Genomic DNA, 20,182 nt, shown 5'->3' on the forward strand with positions numbered 1-20,182 from the left:
ATCTCACCACTAATTGCCATTGAATTGAAAATGAGCCATAGCTGACCCTCCAGTAGGTTTTGTGTCTGTAAGTCACACTGGAAGAGAGTCTCCAATTTATTTTTATTTTTCATGGAGTAATTAATTGGTGAATTTAAAATGCTTGCTTTTGAATTGGCAGTGCAATTCCCTACCAAATTTATTGAGGAAGTAAAAATAGGCTTTCCTTTTCAAGGAAAGAGGTTATAGACATCGCACCCTCCCCCCATGAATGGAGACCAAGGTAATGGAAGAGTATTTGGGATTAAAATAGTCTTGAAGTGATTTTAGGGAAATACAATCTATCACAAGTTCTTCATATTGTTCAAACCTTCAGTGCAATTTTACAATAGTAATGTTGAAAAGTTGCTTGGTTCATTAATTTCTAGAAGAATCTTAGGAATTATTATGTTTTAGAACTTTGAAGGATATTTGAATAATGCTTATTAATTACACAATTGCACATTTTGGACTTTCCTATTCTTAAAAGTTGACAGCTTTTGGCAAACCTTTGTAAGCTTACAAAGCTGTCTGTTGTGTTGGAAAATTAACTTTGTTCTTTTCCACTCATATTTGCATGTTTACCATTATTTCATGTTCATAGTGTGCCAGGAACTAAGTATTTTCCAAACTCTATCTATTTTAATCCTCTATGATAATTCCTAATACCACTATTTTATACATCATTACACAGGAACTAAGGAGATTGGCCTTAGATCTCACTTAAAATTGCAATTCTATACCCTTTCACCTAACACAAACACAATTCTGTAACCTTTATACACCACCTATAGTTTCTCATTTTCACTTCATGTGCCATTTACTAAGATGCTATGTAATTTACTATTTTGTTAAATTGACTCTTTTTTTATTACCTGACTCCCCTTATTGGGATGAAGTAAGACCAAGAATTATCTCTCTTTTATTCACTGATGTATCCAGATAGACATTGATTGAATTGCTATTGTTACTGTACAAGCCATAGTGACTCTATGAAAAACAGATCTGTACCCTGTCCTAATGTGTGTCATCTTTACACTTGACACTACAGAGCCCCTTACAATAAGTAGTCACTGTTTCTATCCACCGGGTTGAGGGTCTTGTTTTAAATGCAATGATAGAATTGCCCGACTATACAGATTGTGAATAAGTGATGGTGCTGAAGCTTAAATCGATTTCTGATTCAAAGGCTTTGATCTTCTCCTCAAAACCAGATCCAGAAAAATAGATGTCTGCCCTAGATAAATAAAGAATCCTGGGATAGTACAAAATATTTAGCTCTTCACTGCTAACCAAAATTTGAGCCATACAATAGTATCTCAGAAGACAGGCCTGCTAACAAAACCTCACAGCCTTTAAAGCTCTGGGTAACCATTCTATTCTGCACAGTCAGGGTCACATGGAGTTGTAATAGGCTTGATAGCAACTAACAATAGGAATAACAACAATGTATTGTTGTCATTAGGTGTAAGGTCCGCTCAAACTGAGAGCAAATTTGTATACAGTAGAATGGAAGCCTGACAAGTCTTGCACCATCTTCATAATTCCCACTGTGCTCAAACCCAGTGTTGCAGTAATTGTATCAATCCTTCTTATTGTTACTCTTTCTTTTGTTATTTACTTTGCCAAACAGCCAAAAATATGAGACAAAGCAACACCATTCTTGCTTCTAAATAACACCCTGAGTTCACTTGTTCCAAGAAAAAAAAAAACACAACAAAACACGACACAGCACATTGCCCTTGCGTCAGAACTAACTCATTGCAGATCCTCCAGTAGATTGTTGGAGTCTATAAATTACGTGGGAGAAGATTATCCATATTTCTCCCATGGAGCCTCTGGCAGATTCAAACTGCCAGAATAGCATACTTTTTGGTTAACAGAGTAACTGCGTATGTATTATGCCACAATTCAGTATTCAACAGCACAAAATCCAGAGGCACTGATTTCCCCCCCCCCCCAACCTGGTCTTCCTTATTCACTGTTCAACATTGATATGAGACAATTGAGAATACCATGCTTTGGGGCCAGGTGCACCTTGGTTTTTAAAGTTACACCCTTCTTCATTAACACAATAGAGAGTCTGGCAGCAGACTTATTCAATGCAGTACATCATTTAATTTTTTTGAATGCTGCTTCTGTTGATGTTAATCATTTATCTAAGTAAAACGAAATCCTTCACAATGATAAATTTTTATGTTTTATCATGATGTTGTTTGTTGGTCCAGTTGTGAGATGTTTTGGGTTTTTTTAATTTGAGGTGTAATTCATACAAAAGACTGTAGTCTTCGATATTCTTCAAGTACATCAATTCCTCTTCACTTTAAGTAAAAAAAAATGTCATCTGCAATAACAGAGTTTTATTTTCATTTCTGAGAGAAAGTTTGTAAATTATACTGGGTTTTCATTTAATTATTTCTAGACCTTTTGTTGTATAACATTAAGTACAGTTGAGTAAAGTAATCGATTAGTTACAATGGCCAGTCAAACACTTATTTTGAGTGGCCTTTCCCTGCACCCATCTTAGCTTTTTATTTATTTATTTTTTTTCCTGCCTGATGTGCAGGCTGGGTATAGAAGAAATGGTACTAGGGCTATTATAGCTAAAGTTAGATGGACATTGGCAGAAAGCAGAGAATACCAGAAGAATGTCTGTCTGTGCTTCACTGATTATGCAAAGGCTTTTGACTGTGTGGATCACAACAAGCTGTGGCTGACTCTGAGAAGAATGGGATTCTAATGAGAACCTGTACTTGGACCAAGAGGCAGTCATCAGAACAGAGCAAGGAAACACGGGCATCCGCCAGGGATGTATTCTGTCTCCATACCTTTTCAATCTGTATGCAAAACAGGTCATTCGGGAGGCTGGGCTGTAGCTGTATGAGAAGGAATGTGGCATTAGGCTTGGAGGAAGATTCATCAACAACCTGCATTATGCAGATGACACAACCTTGCTTGCTGAAACTGAAGAGGACAAAAAGTGCTTGCTGCCAAAGGTCAAAGACTGCAGCGTTGAATATTAATTGAAGCTCAATATCAAGAAAACAAAGATTCTCACCACTGGACCAATTGGCATCATCAGTATGGATGGTGAAGATTGAAATAGTTAACAGTTTTAGTTTGCTTGGCTCCACAGTTAACACTCTTGGTACCAGCATCCGGAAATCAAGAGATGAATTGCAATGGGAATGTCAGCTGTCAGTAACCTCTCCAGACTATTAAAGAACAATGAAGTCAGGCTAGAGACTAAGGTGTGCCTGTTCCAGGCTATAGTCTTTGCAATTGTGTGCTATTCATCAGAGAGTTGAACAGTGACGAGGGATGATAGAGAACTGATTACTTTGAGCTGTGGTGCTGGAGAAGAGTGTTGAATATACCATGGACTCCTAGGAGAACAAAAAGGGTGAAGCCAGCCTGCTCCTTGGAGGCAAGGATTCTGAAGCTTCATCTGACATACTTTGGGCATGTTGCAAGGAGGGACCAGTCCTTGGAGAGGGACATCATGTTTGGAAAGGTGGAGGGACAGCACAGGAAAAGGTGACCTTCGATGAGATGATCAATTCAGTGATTGGAGTAATAGGAGTAGGTGTGTCGGAGACAATGAGGTTGGCACAGGACAGAGCAAGGTTTAGGGCTCTTGTACATAGGATCACCATGAGCCGCAAGCAACTCGGTGGCACGTAACACAACAACAACTAAATCTAAATTTATTAAGATCGATTCAGCCAATATTTATTGTATGCCTATGCTAAATAATAAGTATACAAATATAAATAAGTACTGCTACATGATTTCTATGAGTCAAAACTAACTAGATATCAATGATACCAGATAATCTCATGAGAGCACTTAACTTTATAAATCCAAAATAAACAAAAGAGTTTCTCTCCAGAAAGTTCCCACTCATGGCTAATTCCATGTTTCACAGAATAGAGCTTAGCTTTTTTTAGATTTATAGACACAAATTTCCAGGTTGTCCTTCTGTGATGCCACTAGGTGAGTTCGACCTACCAGCCTTTTTCTTTAATAAAATTTTTTATTTTAATTGTGATTTTAACAAAAGTTTACCAAAAAGGTCGATTGTCATTCATTCATTTTTACGTATTTTACTCCTTCTCCTTCCATTCTTCCTCCTCTAGTTCACTTTTTTAAAAAAGTATTCGTTCATTGTTGCACAATTACCCCTATTCCTCTCCCACCACCCCCAGTCCTCTTTGCAATGTGCCTTTTATTCTGGAATGTTATCACACATATAATGCCTAATCATATATTGCTTTTAAACAGCTCTTACCTTCATCTGTTCCAATGCAATGTTCATTATCTATCTAGTCTTATCCTATTCTCCTCCCATTAAACCTGCTTTATAACAGTGACACTATGCAGTATTTGTCCTTTTGTGATTGAGATATTTCACTCAGCATTCTGTCCCAGCAGGCTTTTGGTTGACTGTTACACATATATCATTTGTGCCACCCAGAGACCTTCAGGTTTATGGGTGGTTTTATATTCTTGGGGGACTGATAATTTCCCCATTACAGCTTTTGCAGTGAATAAGTGGAAATTTCCCTCTGGCCTTCAAATCTAAATTTCCTCCTTTTTACCAATCCTCAGACAGTTAGGTTTAGCTTAGGGCCCCAGGTGTTTAATCAAGTGCTAGTCTGGGTCCTCTGTAATTCAGAGTACACAGGCTCTGTGGTAAACAAAGTCAATAGGAAGGGTGACCCCTTGACAAAGCTATAGGTTTAAAACTTATTCATTCCCACCTATCACTTATTTTTGTTTCTTTCTTCAGTTTTGACTCGACCAAGGCCCCACAGTGATGACTACAGCACAATGAAGAAGATCCCACCCAGAAAGCCCAAACGAAGCCCCCACACAAAGCTCAGTGGCTCCTATGAAGAGATATCAGCCCCCAAACCGGGAGAAGCTAAGCTTCCACAGTCCTCATGTAAGATTGGGTTCCACCAAGACCCGATGGTCATGCACAGGGCTGCTTCCACGGATGGACCTCACCAATGCTCTGTAGGTCTGACCATGTCCCAGGAGGAGGAGGATGAAACAGAGCCAGTGTATATCGAGATGGTGGGAAACACCATCAAGACTGGTTGCACTGAGGCTGACAGCCCAGACCAAGGGGAGTCGGTATATGAGGAGATGAAGTACTTTCTGCCAGAGGAAACCAGCACCAGCTTGGGCATGGTGTCCTTCATGGCAACATCATCTCCGCCTCTGTTTTTTGAGAACCGAAAACCTGTTGTCTTTGAGGATAGCGAGATCACCTGCCAGGCAGCTGGGAGCTTTAAAGACATTTGTGACATTCCACCCCCTTTCCCGAATCTGCTTCCACATCGCCCTCCACTTCTGGTGTTTCCTCCCACCCCTGTGACCTGCTCCCCTGCTTCTGATGAATCACCTTTAACTCCCCTGGAGGTGAAAAAACTGCCTGTCCTGGAAACCAACCTAAAATATCCGGTCCAGTCAGAAGGCTCTAGTCCTTTGTCTCCACAATATTCCAAGAACCAAAAAGGAGAGAGTGACAGGCCTGCTTCCCCTGGCTTAATGACATTTAATGGGTCAAACAAAAGTTCTCCACCTTCAACACCACCACCCCCTCCTCTGCCTCCTCCTGTTCCTCCCCCTGCGCCTCCTCCAGCTCCATATCGGCCCTCGACCCATTTTGCATTTCCTCCGGAGACATTTTTGGCTAACATGGGGAAAACAATGGCAAATACTGATTTGTCCAAAGTCCCTCCAAAGCCAAACTCTGCTCCAGTGAGTGGTGCATGCAGCTCTTTCTCCAAGCTTCCTTATTCCCCAGTGAAGGCCGTGAGAGCTGACCATAAGAAGTCCAACTCAAATTCCTCTTCACCGGTTCCCTACAGCCCTCCAAACTCAAGACCTCTCACCAGCCCTCTTGATGAGTTAACTAGCCTGTTTAACTCTGGAAGGAGCGTGCTCCGCAAGTCTGCAGCAGGAAGAAAAATTAGAGAGCCTGAAGGTAAGCAAGATAGACATGGCACCGTCTTTTGTGTCTGGGTAATTATGTATGTGTGTGCAAAATCCAGAAGGGAAGCTCAATAAGTGAAAAGTAGGTCAAGGCGAAGGAAACTTACCAAATAAATGACTAACCTACCCCCTATTTATTCTTCAAACAAATAAAGCTAATTGTTTGTTTAGCTAACAATTTCTTCTTAATTATAGGCCATTAATAAGTGGAATTGTACTTCTAAGTAGCAAAATGCTTGACTTTCACAAGTCATATGTTTCATTCCATAGAGTAAAATGCAATCTAGGAGAAAAGCATTAAATGAACAAATTATTATTTGCTTTTGTAACTACTGCTTATTAAAACCTCATGAACCTCATTTTACTAGCGATCTGAATTGGGTGAATTCTTCTTGGCTTATTCAAGGAAGCAAAGTTAATGAATTTCTAAAAAGACCTCATCATTTGGAAATACTGAAGACAGGGACTCAGAAGATAATGAGAATTATAGCGAGACCCCCAGGCATGATTTGTACATTTACTAATTATAGTTCCCTTTGGTGATGTTAAACAGTATTCTATAACACATATCCAAATCTCAACTACAACATTTTCAGTTCAAAACTAAAATTGCAGAACATCTATTTTCCTACAGTGGGTTTTTACAAAGCACTCATCTTGCTTGAAAAGGTTGGCTTGAGCTGCTTCTGACTTTTTCAAATATACATAAAATTGACAACTTTTACCATTTGCAGAGTAGGTGAAATAACAGAAAATTTAGCAGTGTGAGGGAAGGCCTTCCCCACACACCAGATTATAAGATTACTTAAGTAGGCGACTGAGATTTGTATAATTCTTGATGATCTAAAGGTAGAAAATAAATTTATACATTGGCTTGGCATATTTGTTTTTAGGAAAAGGAGTATTTTGAGTGAAACTTTATAAATAATACTGATTTTTAAAAATTCAATCTTTCAGAGATACATAATAACATTAATTAGTCTTTATTAATGCAATGGATTGATACTGTAACTGGGACAGTGAGGATTGGTGTGTCAGAATTAGTGAGACTGACTCAGGACAGGGAAGGGTTCAGAGCTGCTGTACATGGGGTCACTATGGGTCACAGGTAACTCAGCACATAACAACAATGACATATTATATTGGTTGTTTTTATTTAAGCCCCTTCTTTAGAGTCAACAAGACCTCATGGAGGGCCTTTGTATTTAAAAGTTGGTTGTTATTATATTTTGAAGGAACATTCTTCGAGGTGGTACAGCATTCTGTCAATTTGTTCTACTGAGGTAACCTGGGGTTGCTGTGATGCTAAACCTTGTGCCGTTGGGGTGTCAAATGCCATAACCGTTACCCATGGTAGGCAGTTTGGTGGAGCTCCCAGTTTAAGACAGGTTTGGAATCAAGAGTGGCATCCACTTTCTAAATAACATGCCTCCAGAGACTCTATGAATTTTGATAAATGTTGATAGTTACATAAAGGCTTCAAGTCTTTATTTCATGGAGTTGCTATGAATCATGCTTGACTCAAAGGCAATCAACAGCAACCACACTACAACTATTCTTCTATTGTGTATTCCTTTTTGCTTGCCCTGTTCTTATGTTTTGGATACTTTCTATTATTACAGTTATACAAAATTTCAAACTAAACTCAACAACTCACTTGCTTCTTAAAGAATTGAATGGCCATTATTAATATATTATTAATAAAATGAATGACACCTTGGAGATTTCTCTCATTAAAAGTATTAAATTTACTTTGACCTTTTAAAACCTAAAGCTATTTTTAGTCTCACCTGAAATATTTTTCCTATCAAATGATCCCGTGTGTGGCTAATTGTTCGCCCTGATCGCACCTAAGTGAATTACAGTCCAATTATTGTAAAGTTTGGATGTGAAAAATTCTCTGCCAAGGATTCAAGATACTCCCCTTGCCTCTTTGGAAGAGTGGCCTTGAGCAGAGTAAACTGTTTGTAATGTCATGGATGTTCTCAGTTAAGATGTACTGTGTACTCTCTTGTAAATAGACACTAAGAACACAATTCTTCTCTATCTATATTCCTTAGACTTTTGTGCAGTATTTCATAAATATTAATTTCCTTAAAAGACTTCATTTTCTGTCGGTTCCTGGATATGCAATTTAAAGCATACAGAATTAAACAACATCCAGGAGTTCAGGGAGTGATGGTACCGGCAAACATTTATAGATAGAAGATGTGACTGCCATTGGGGAGAAATAATATTGCTTTTGTTGATTGCTGTAGAGTCGAGCACAACTCATAGGAACCCTATGAACAAGAAGCCTGAAGCCTTGTTATAACTGTAGTCATTTATCAAAGCTCATAGAGTTTCCAGAGGCATGTTGTTTAGGAAGTGAAGACATATTAGCAGCAAGTAAGTACATAGTTCTTATTAAGATACAGATATTGTTTAATATTGTATTTTATTTTAAATGGTTCTGAGATGAGATATCTTCGGTTATTCTCCCCCATTCTACAGCTGGAAAAACTAAGACAGAAATAGTCATTTGACTTAGAGTGTCTCTCCTCACAGGAAACAACCGTGACTTTAATCCTGTAACTTTGTCTCCAGATGCTTTTCTCTTAACAAATTCCTAGATGTTCATTCAAAGAGGGGGGAAAGAAAGAAAGGCATGTTTGGGTTTTTTGTTTTGTTTTGTTTGTTTTGTTTTGTTTTGTTTTTTACCAGAGGACATGAAGTAAGAGTCTTACAATTTGAGTGTAGAGAAATTTTCCCCTAAGAAACTCAACTATTCCTTCACAACTTATGTCTGTGGATAAAAAATTGAGATGTAGTAAACAGGGTAGTTTGCCCTTAAAATTAAGAGTGATTAAATGTTTAATAGTCTATGCTTTTCTAGGTACAATTATCCCATTAATTAACAAAATGCTTTTCATCTGATGCTGTAATGTGACTAATATCATTATGCTAATTATTTCTAGTTGCTTAGTTTCAAAAAAATATGAGACCTAAATCCAATGATGAAGGGGGGAGCTTCAATGGCTTGTTCGGACCACTAGGGTGCTCCATTGCTCTAAATCGCATCTCATTGCAGCGTCTACTTGAGTTTATACAGCATAACAAGGAGGGTTGTTATTCACCACTTCTTGAAAAAGCTCAAGATGTTAGAGCATTGACAAAAATGCAGTACATCCTCAGAATCTAGATGTTGAAAATGAAGAAGATCCCTGCTGACTCAATGAATAGCTGCATTCACAAAATATTTGTTAGAAACATTCTCTTTTATTACCATGTTAGTGCTGTGCATCCTTTTTTTATAAAATACAAATAGGCACTTCAAATTCTTTAAACCAAAATGATAGTATACAGTATTTCTTTGTCTGTAATAGGTGGCTATCAAACCCTAGCTTAATGATAAATCTCCTTGAAAAAGCAACTGGCATGTGAATGTATTTGATAGACCTAGTTTTTAAGGCATTTTTACTTTAATAAGAATTGTTTAAGCCCAATGTAAATTATTGTTACTATTAAATACTTTCTAGACATTCTAAATAATTTGAGTTTTGAAATCAGAATATAATATGAATAATGATTTTCAATTTTTTTTCTCTTTCTTCTATGGGACCATTTGTATAAAAATTTCCTTTGTGGAGAAACTCAACCATATACAGAAGTAGAGAAAACAGATTAATGGTCCTTCTCCATGGCTAATCCTTTCTCATCTCTACCTCCACCTACCTGTATCTTCCACTAACCCTGAGTTATTTTTGAAGTAGAGCTCCAAAGTCATGGAATTTTAGCGAAAACATAAAGAAAAATACATTTTTAAAAGACACTTAATATAATTCGGTCAGTCCATTTAAATTCTTACCTACATGAGACTGCTACCTAGGGCAGAAACCTGATTCTGGAAGGCACATCATCATATTTTATGACATAAACAACATAATCCTCAAGGGCTACGTTTCCACCCAGACAAAGGCAATCTATATGATCTTCCACGTAAGCTAGTCCCTGAGGTGGCCAGCTCATCATTCTACTATATTATATAATGTCTCTTCTACCTTTAGAGGTAGGCAAAAAGTTGTGGATATCTAAATATTATATACAAACTAAATGAAGCATAAAGATCAAAATTCAAAAAGACAGTGACACTCAAATTCATCATTTTATGAGAATTCAAAGTTTCTATACCCAGTTGAACTCAGTTACCCATATTTTATTTAAAAACAAGAACTAAAATGCCCTAAATACAATAAATTATCACTGAATTTCTAGTATGAATCTGTGATGTACCCAAAAACAGTGTTTGTAAATTTCCGTTCTCTGTTCCTTGTGTTAAAAATAGAAGTTGTGACATTATTTTCATTTAATCTCTCTTGCATTCTGATGTAGTTGCAGTGCAAGACATAGGGGCTGCCTTGTGCAAAACTCCACATCCCATAATAAGATGCAAAGCCCAACATCCCATAGTCATCTTGCCTATGCCCAACGCCTTTTAGATTTTGTCCTTCCCAAAGCAGTTAATTTTTTTCACTCCCAAGATACTTCCTTTTGAAGGTGATTTTTATTTGTGATGGGCAATGACATGAGGGTTCATAAAAATTATAAAATGCATGAACAGAATGAGGACAGAGTTTACTGATGTGTGATTGATTGTCCTCAATGATCTGGGGCTGCCTGCATTCCTTTCTAACATAAAAATCTTTCTCCTATAGGAGTGTCCCATTCCTTGTCTCTTCTAGCCAATTTGAATCAATACTAAATTTTCCTCATTTTCCAAGTGAAAAAGTATGTTGAGACTAAACTAAAAATCCAGGCAAAACATTTCCATTTATCAAATGAAATATAAGTCAAGGGGTTGATTGTCGTGATTGTTGATTGTCTTCGAGTTGAGCAGGACTCATAGCAACCCTATAAACAAAAGACCTGAGGCCCATCTACAAGTATCAACATTTATCAAAGTTTATAGAGTTGCTGGAGACAAGTTGTTCAGGAAGTGGAGCAGCAATTGTAAAATGTTTGCCCTCAATCTGCCAATGAAAATGAATTTCCACACAGAAAGAATATGTCTAGTCTCTACCTTTCTCTTTCTCTGTCTCCTTTTGGTTCTCTTTGTCAGTTCTTGACCTCTCTACCTGACAAAGTGTATCCTTACGTGGCGCTTGTAGCTATGTTAGAATATTTCTAAATCTCCAAATGTTCAATGGCAATAAAATTTAGTTCATCTGCTCTGAGGAGTAAACTTCTGATTTTTTTGACTCTATCAGTCTCAAGCTTATCAATGTTAAGAACACAAGGCTTTTAGACCTCCTACTGTGCTGTTAGGGACCTCTCCAGGGTACTGAAGAGCAATGGTGTCACTCTGGAGACTAAGGTGCACCCGATACAGGCTATGGTCTTTGCAATCACTTGTTATGCATCAGAGAGTTGGACAATGACTAAGGAGGATAGAAGGAGAATTGATGCCTTTGAGCTGTGGTGCTGGAGAAGAGTATTGAATGTACCCTGGGCTGCCAAGAAAACAAACAGATTCATCTAGGAGAGGGTTAAACCAGGCTGTTTCTTGGAGGCAAGGATTCTGAGGCTTCGTCTGACATACTTGAACATGTTGTAAGGAGGGAGAGGTCCTTGGAGAGGGACATCAGACTTGGGAGGGTGGAGGGATGACGCAAAAGGAGAAGACCTTCTATGAGGTGATGGGTGTGTCAGAGGCAGTGAGATTGGCACGGGATAGAGCAGGGTTTAGGACTGTTGTACATAAGGTCACTATGAGTCGCAAGCGGCTCAACGGCATATAACAACAACAACAAATACTGAAGACCATTCAGATTGTTGTTGTTAGGTGTGGTTGGGTACAACGTCATCATCTGACACACTAGAACCCATTGGAGAAGTCAGCATGTCAATCCATTTCATTGGGGTTCTTCCTCTCCTTCATTGACCCTCCATTTTTCCAAGCATGATGTCTCTTTCCAGGGAATAGCCTCACCTAGGTATACGTCCATAGTATGAAAGATGAAGCTTTGCCATCTTTGCTACCAAGGAACACTCTGGCTGCACTCTTTCTAAGATACATCTCTTTGTTCTTTTGACAGTCTATAAGATATTCAACACTGTTTTCCAGTATCACAGCTCAAAGGCATCAGTTCTTTGTCTGTCATCCTTAATCATTGTCCAGCTTTCTAGTGCAGAGCAAGTGATTGAGAAGACCATGGCCTGAATAAATCACAGGTTGGCCTTCAAACTGGCATCATTACTCCTTAGCATTCTGGAGAAGTCTCGACAGTAGACTTGCCAAATACAGTATGTTTTCTGACTTCCTAACTGCTGGTGCACTTAAGTGTGCTCATATGGAATCTATACCTAGATCAAGAAACTGTTGTCCTAATAGAGCAAGGGAATACTGCATGGTTTAAATTCAGGAAGTATGTGCATCTGGGTAATATCCTTTTCCCACACATACTCAATTTGTAGTCTAAACAAATAATTCATGAAACCAGAATCTATGAAGAAGAATGTGACATCACATTGGGGGAAGATCATCAATAACCTGTACTATACATATGACACAACTACTGAAAGTGAAGAGGATATGAAATGCTTGCTAAAGAAGATCAAGGACTTCATTAAGGGCTGCATCTTACAATCAAGAAAACAAAGGTCCTCATTACAGGACCAACAGTCAACATTATGATAGATGGAAAAACAATTGAAACTGTCAATTATTCAGACGTTGTTGTTGTTATGTGTCATCAAGTCACTTATAACTAATAGTAATGCTATATACAATAGTCCTGAAACCTGCTCTATCAAAGTATGTCAGACAAAGCTTCAGAATCCATGCCTCTTGGAGCAGCCTGGTTTCACCCTCTCTAGGATGAACCTGTTTGTTCTTCTGTAAGTCCATGGTACATTGAATACTCTTCTCTAGTACCATGACTCAGAGGGGTTATGCAACTGACACAACCCTGCTTGCTGAAACTGTGGAGGACCTCAAGTGCTTGCTGCAGAAAGTCAAGGACTGTAGCCTTTAATATGGATTGAAACTCAATATCAAGAAAACAAAGATTCTCACCACTGGGACAGTTGGCAGCATTATGATAAGATGGTGAAGAGATTGAGATTGTTAACAGTTTTAGTTTGCTAGGCTCCACAATCAACACTCTTGGTACGAGCAGCCAGGAAATCAAAAGGTGAATTGTATTGGAAAGTCAGCTGTCAGAGACCTCTCCAGAACACTGAAGAGCAACCAATAAGTATGGAAACTAAGGTATACCTGATCCAGGCCATAGTCTTCGCAATTGCTTGCAATGCATCATAGAGCTGAACAATGACTAAGGATGACAGAAAGATAATTGATTCAAACTGTAATCTTCACTTAATAGGAAAACTTAAGCCTTGTCTTCTTAACACTGATAAACTCGAGACTGACAGATTCAGTTAGTCACTTTCTATGCATTTGAGTGCTGGGCAATGAATAAGGATAACAGAAGAAGAATTGATAACTTTGAACTGTGCTGTTGGAGAAATATACTGAGTATCCCATATACTGCCTAAAGGCCAAACAAATACAGCTTAGAGAAACTATCGCTAGAATGCTCCATTGAGACAAAAAGATGGCAAAGCTCTTTGTCTTACATAACCTGGGCAGATTGTTGGAAAGGTAGAGGGGTAAGTGAAAAGAGGAAGACAATCAATCAAATGGACTAACACAGTGACTGCTGCAATGAGCTCAAGCATATCTGAAATAATGAGGATGGCACAGAATAGGACAGATCTGTTGTTTATAAGGTCACTATGAGTCGTACACAACTTGATGGCACTTAACAACAATTAATTGAGAAAGAAAGCTGTGTTGGCATAGTGGCAAAGAATTGCACTTCACACCTGAAAGCATTTGCTTCGAATCCACCAGTTGCTCCACCAGAGAAAGATTCTCAGTTTCTTCTGAGTCATCTAAAGCCTCTGAAAACTCATTGGAGGGTCAGGTAGGAGTCAGTTCCAACTTGGCAGCATATAACAACAACTAAATGAAAGGAAATGTAAATATATATATATATATATAGTGAATATATGTGATAATTTGCTCACCTTTTATAGGACCTACAATGTTCAAATGCCCCAAATTTGCAGAGAAATTCTACAACCTGAAACCTGTGAACTGCACTTATCTTAACCAGTAGAGATTTTGCTTATAACTATCCAGTATATTTTAAATGTAAACACAGAACTTGGTACTAAGAATACCAAAAGGACATGAATATAGTGCTATTTTCCCTGCCTTCTCACAAATGGTAAAAGAGGTAGATAAATACACTTAATCTCAGTGAATGAAATCCTAACAGAGAAGTGACTTTTTAAACTGTGAGTGGATCCACAGAAGACCTTCAAGTGGCATAGCCAGAAAATTGTTGTAGGGAGAGATTTCACACACATTTCACAGAGATTCTCCAAGAATGCTAACCTTACTTGTTGCCATTGTATGTCTGGCCTTCCAGTGAGTTTTTAGAGGCCATAGGGTGCACAGGAAGGAGGGCATCCATCTTTCTCTTTCAGAATAGAGTGTTCAAACCACCCTGAAGACAGCCTTTGGATTAGCAGCACATATCCCTTCAGACTGCACTAGAGTGCCTTTGGTGGATAGATGTTTTGCTGTGTTCTGTTGAATCAGAACTGGTCTATAGCTGACCCTCCAGCACATTTTGTAGAGAGGGTAAATTTCACAAGAAGAGATTGCCCATCAATCACATGTGGAACCCCTGGTAGATTTGAACTGCATACCTCTGCATCCATGGTGATTAAGCCACCTGAGCTCACTAATAGATAGTTTGTTGTTGATGTTGATGTTGTGTGCCACCGAATCAGAACCAACCCACAGCTGGCCTTCCAGCAGGTTTTCAGAAGCAGTTAATCATAAGAGAGGAGATTGCCTGTCCTTTTCCTGAGGGGTAAGTAGTGTATATATTTGAACTGTGTGTCTTTGAAGAGGTTATCATTTTACCATCTGATAGGTTTTAATTCCTTGTCAAATATCAGTTGACCACAAATAGCTGGGTCTATTTCTGAGTTCTCAATTCTGTTCCATTGGTCTCTGTGTCCAAGGCATCAATTCTTCTCCTGTCCTCTTTATTCATTGTCCATCTCTCAGATGCATAGCAAGTGATCAGAAAGACTGTGTCCTGAATCAGATGTACATTAGTCTCAAACTGACATCATTACTCCTCAATAATTTGGAGAGGTCCCTAATTGCAGAGTTTCTCAATACAATGTATCTCCTTATTTCTTGACTGCTGGTACCAAGGGTGCTAATTGTGGGTCAAAACAAGATGAAGCTGTTAATAGTTTCAATCTGAACTGAACCAGGAGGCTGTTGTGCAAACAGAGCAGAGGAACACTGTATGGCTTAAAATTGAGAAGGGAGTGCATCAGGGTTGTATTCTCTCTAAATCACTATTCTATATACTGAGCAAATTATTTGAGAATCTGCACTCTATGAAGAGGAGTGTGGCATCAGGATTGGAGGGAAACTTATCAATAACCTGTACTATGCAGATGACACAACCTTGCTTGCTGAAAGTAAGGAGGATTTGTTGCAAAAGATAAAAGGATGCAGCCTTTGGTATGAGTTGCATCTCATTGTCAACAATGGATAGATAGTATACATGAAATAAGTCAACATGAAGACCATGCCATATTATGGACGTGATTGAATGTAGGGGTTTTTTTAATTCAGTCTTTCTCCTGAGGAGCCCCTGGTGGATTCTGTCTGGCAGAGGCTCTGCCTTTAGGGTTAGCACTGCAGCTCTCTATGGACTATGCCACCAGAACTGCTTATAACGGTTAATGTCAGTAATCTACAAAAGGTTAAGGACCACAGTAACAGGGATATGCACATAATGCTTTTCAAGAAAACAGAGTAATTACTTGGAGAATCCTAGAGTCTCAAAGAAAACTTGGCACATAGTCAAGGATAGATTAATTATAGAATGGAATCTAGTTCTCCAGGTATAGAAACTAGAAGAATAGGCATTGCAGATAGAAGAAGAAATACCTGTTAAGACAGGCAAATGCAGGGCATGTTGTCTTATTAGAATATAGCCATGAGTTTGGAGCGAGAAAGAAGGATAATGAAAAGAACTCTTTGTTTTGAATGGCTTGAGAACAGGAAAGCTTTCCATTGGGAAGTTCCGTCTCCACATCGTAACAAGATTCTGAGTTATTTTTATTGCTTCTCTTCTATTTCTTGATAATTTAGCAATAACTCTGGATTTCTCCCACAACAAAAGCAAAAGGCCAGAAGAGGAAAATGAGTAAAAAGAATAGTAGCAATGCTAAGTGGTTTTGTGTGGCCGCAAGAAACTGGGAATATTTAGAAGTGCAATGTGATGCCTCTCAATGGCGTTTTGTAAATAATTCTCCCAGCTAATATTTGTAAGTAGGTCTCTACTGTTGGCCCAGCTCTTCTTTCCTCCCTGGATCCTCACCTCCCTGTGAAGCTGTGAAGCAGGTGTTAGCATCCCCATTTACTAATGAGCAATCTGAGACTTTGAGGGATTAAGTGATTTCTCCATAATCACAAAAACGAATCGGTCTCAGAGTCATGAATCCAGCACAATCTCCTTCCTGGAGTCTTTTTATCCTTACTTTCTTCCTCTCTGACAATGATGAAAATGAAAATACAAAGCCCTTGTGTGAGAATGTAATTCTTTTCTGAAGTAAACACAAACTCATTACCAGTGATACATGTGGGAAGAGGACAGATAAAACTCCCCCCCCCACTATACATTTGTACACATTTCTGAGAGACACCCAGGCAGTTTTCAAACTGCTCTTCTTTATCATCTTTATAAAATCCTCTCTGTTCAACTTTCAAAGTTTCTTATTATTATCTGAGACCTACAGGCATACATAGTTATTATTGCTGTTATAGGTGTCATGGTTGTTATAGCTGCCATTGAGTCAACTATGACTCAATCTTCTGAAAACCACATCTGAACCTTGCCCTTGCCTGTTATCCTCATTATTTCTGATATACTGGAACCCATTGTTATAGTCTATCAAAGTATTCATTTATTATCAGGCACCTAAGGCACACATAGTTAGACCAAGTTAATTTCTATTGTCTTCTCATTTTCTATCTCCATTTGTCTCAACCTCTATGAGGTTTTGCTTAGGACCTGAGTTCCTGATAAACAAACTTGCTAAAGTTGTCTTCACTGCAAAGTGCTATTAAACATCTTTCCTTGAGAAGCATTGGGTAACTAAAGAAAGTGGACTTCCATGTACAAATGTATTTATTGGTGGAGTCTCCCATAGTAGCACCCTCAGCAGGCCCTGGTTCTCAACAGCCACTGTGGTTAGAAGAGGGAGAAGACACGCATTAGAAACAACCTTCACCATTTATTTCTACAACATTCTGAAAAATGGAGCAATTATATTATTTATTAAATGATGGAGATTCTCACCACTGGGCCAGTTGGCAGCACCATGATAGATGGAGAAGAGATTGAAGTTGTCAACACTCTTGGCAATAGCAGGCAGGAAATCAGAAGATGAATTGCATTGGGGAACTCTGTTTTCAGAGACATCTCCAGAGGACTTTGAAGCAACAATGTCATTCTAGAGACAAAGGTGTGCCTGATGCAGGCCTTTCTTGCAATTACTTGGTATGCATACGAGAGCTGGACAATGACTAAGGATGACAGAATAAAAACCGATGCCTTTGAATTGTGGTGCTGGAGAAGAGTCTTGTACATACCACAAACTGCCAAGAAAACAAGTAGATCTGTCTTGGAGAGGGTGATACCAAGTTTCTCCTTGGAGGCTAGGATTTTGAAGCTCCATCTCAAATACTTTGGACACATGGCCAGAAGGGACTTGTCTCTGTAGAAGGACATCATGCTCAGAAGGGTGGAGGGACAGCACAGGAGAAGACGACCCTGGATAAGATGGATTGATACAGTGACTAGGGAAATGAGGGTAGGTGGGTCAGAGTCTGTGAAATTGGCTTAGTCCAGGGCATTCACAGATGACTAGAAAGCAGAAAAACAACAGCATATGATTATTTTATTGTTGTTATTGTTATGGAACCAGCTCTGTCTTATTATGATCTTATACAGAACTCAATGAAACATTGCTTAGCTCTTTATAATAATTAGTGTGCTTTAGTCTAGGGTTGTAGCTATTATGTGATGATAGATACAGAGGGATATGTAATGATGAAGTTAGACATCTAGCAATAAATATCTAGTGTCGCCCTCTCAATAAATATCTTTTGGGAGCATATTAAGCTTATCAGACTCATTAGTACAGATTTTTCACAAGGCCATGCTGCTTTATCATTCTTCAAAACCCAGGAGCAAAACAAAGCAAAGAACCGGAACAATTAAATATTCAGATAAATTCGATTAAAAAAGTTACCCTTTGAAAAATAGAAATTGTCTTGGGAAATTACCTTAACATATTGCCTCTAAAATTATAGCTGCTAACATCCCAGTCATACCAGAGATACGAATTTTGCATAAATAGTTCATCAGTTTTGAGATGAATATAGCAGATATGCCATTACCACTATGGTATTCTATAATGCACTTTCAACTAAAGAAAATATCTGTTGTACCTGATATTCTCAAAAGAGACAGTCTTTATTCAGAAGTGGATTCTCTTTTATAACCAGTAAATATTTTTCTTACCATCAACCCATTAAAGCAAGCAGCTATTGTGTACTGTATGCCTCTACTGAATTGCAAATTAAACTCCCACTGGGGTCTCCAAAGAGAAAACCAGTGCTTTATCCTCTAAGCCACTCAGCCTCTCTCCTTAAGCAAGTTAATAAAGACCTTCATGACTATCTGCATCTCATTATTGGTACATAATGCAATATCCTGGGGTTTTTCTGCCTTTTGTGAAGACATGCTCAGAAGTGACATGGCGGGAGGAATGTTTTCCTGAAAATGGGCTGGACCTGTGCCATGTTCTTTCTCTTTAAGAGTGTTAGAAAAGAAAAACCTATTTCTTAATTGCCTATCAGTGTTTAGACCCTTTATGCCTGACTTGAATAATTTTTTATCATTACTTCTGAGATTAGGCTAGAAAATTTCATACCACCTGAGAGCTAGCTGGGTTCAATATTGTATTCACTTCTTCATTCTGTGAGTCAAGGACACTCCTCTTACATTCACCGTTACAGAGCTTCTTAGCCATTTTTCTACATTAGCCTGGTTTTTCTTTGAAATTTTTAATTGTCATACTAACATTCTGTACTTTTATAATTACTGACCAGTTACAGTTTAATAGTATATACTCCTCAAAAGAAGTAGCCCTCGTGGCACAAGAGTTAAACATTTGGCTGCCAACCAGTAAGCTAGCATTTGATACAACCCAGCCACTTCATGGAAGAAAGAGCTGGCAAAATTGATGTGCTAGTACTGTCAAGTCAATGTCAATTCATCATGAAAATTCGAACACATTGCCCTGACTTGGCACAAACTTATAGCTAATCTTATAGCATGTTTCCAAGGCTGCAAATCATGCAGACAGATACTGTCCATCTTTACCCCACCCCCCACCCCCCCACCCCCGCAAGACGTCTTATAGATTCCAAGTGTCAAAAGGTGCAGCCTTTGGGTTGACACTGCACTTCTCTACAGGCTATGCATTCAGTGTTCCCTTTTCAACTTCTTGCTATGTGCCTTCAAGTTGGAATCAATCCATAGCTGACCCTCCAGCGGGTTTCCAGAGGAAGTTAATTGTACCGGAGAAGATTGCACATCTTTTTCTCACAGAACAGCTGGTGGATTTGAACCACATACCTTTGAGTTGACAGCGCAATTCCTTACCAACATATATGACAGAGTAGAAAAGTATAATAAACCCTATGAGGCAGAGCTACTTTTTTTTTTGTGGGATTTCTAAATTACCTCAACAATGCACAGTAACAATTAATTATAATAGTACAATAATCAATAATATCACTCGTTTTCTTTTCAGGTTATACAAGTATCTGTTGTTTGTTGTTGTTGTTGTTGTTATGTGCCGTCAAGTCGCCTGCGACTCATAGCGACCCTATGTACAACAGCCCTATACTCCGCTCTGTCCTGTGCCAATTGCACTGTCTCTGACACTCCCATCCCAATTGTCCCAGTCACTGAATCAATCCACCTCATAGAGGGCCTTCCTC

At 38.7% G+C, this 20,182-nt stretch overlaps 1 protein-coding gene across 1 annotated transcript in view; it reads left to right on the forward strand.

Moving 5' to 3' along the window:
• Positions 1-20,182, forward strand: part of MYO16 (myosin XVI) — a 951,959-nt gene that overhangs the window by 830,287 nt on the left and 101,490 nt on the right. Inside the window, exon 32 of the mRNA XM_006894620.1 lies at positions 4,811-6,016. Within this exon, the coding sequence (XP_006894682.1) occupies positions 4,811-6,016 (1,206 nt within the window). The remainder of the gene's footprint in view (positions 1-4,810; positions 6,017-20,182) is intronic.

The sequence above is a fragment of the Elephantulus edwardii genome, unplaced genomic scaffold (assembly GCF_000299155.1).
Source record: "Elephantulus edwardii isolate Elephantulus edwardi_28Jun2011 unplaced genomic scaffold, EleEdw1.0 scaffold00147, whole genome shotgun sequence".
NCBI lineage: Eukaryota > Metazoa > Chordata > Mammalia > Macroscelidea > Macroscelididae > Elephantulus > Elephantulus edwardii.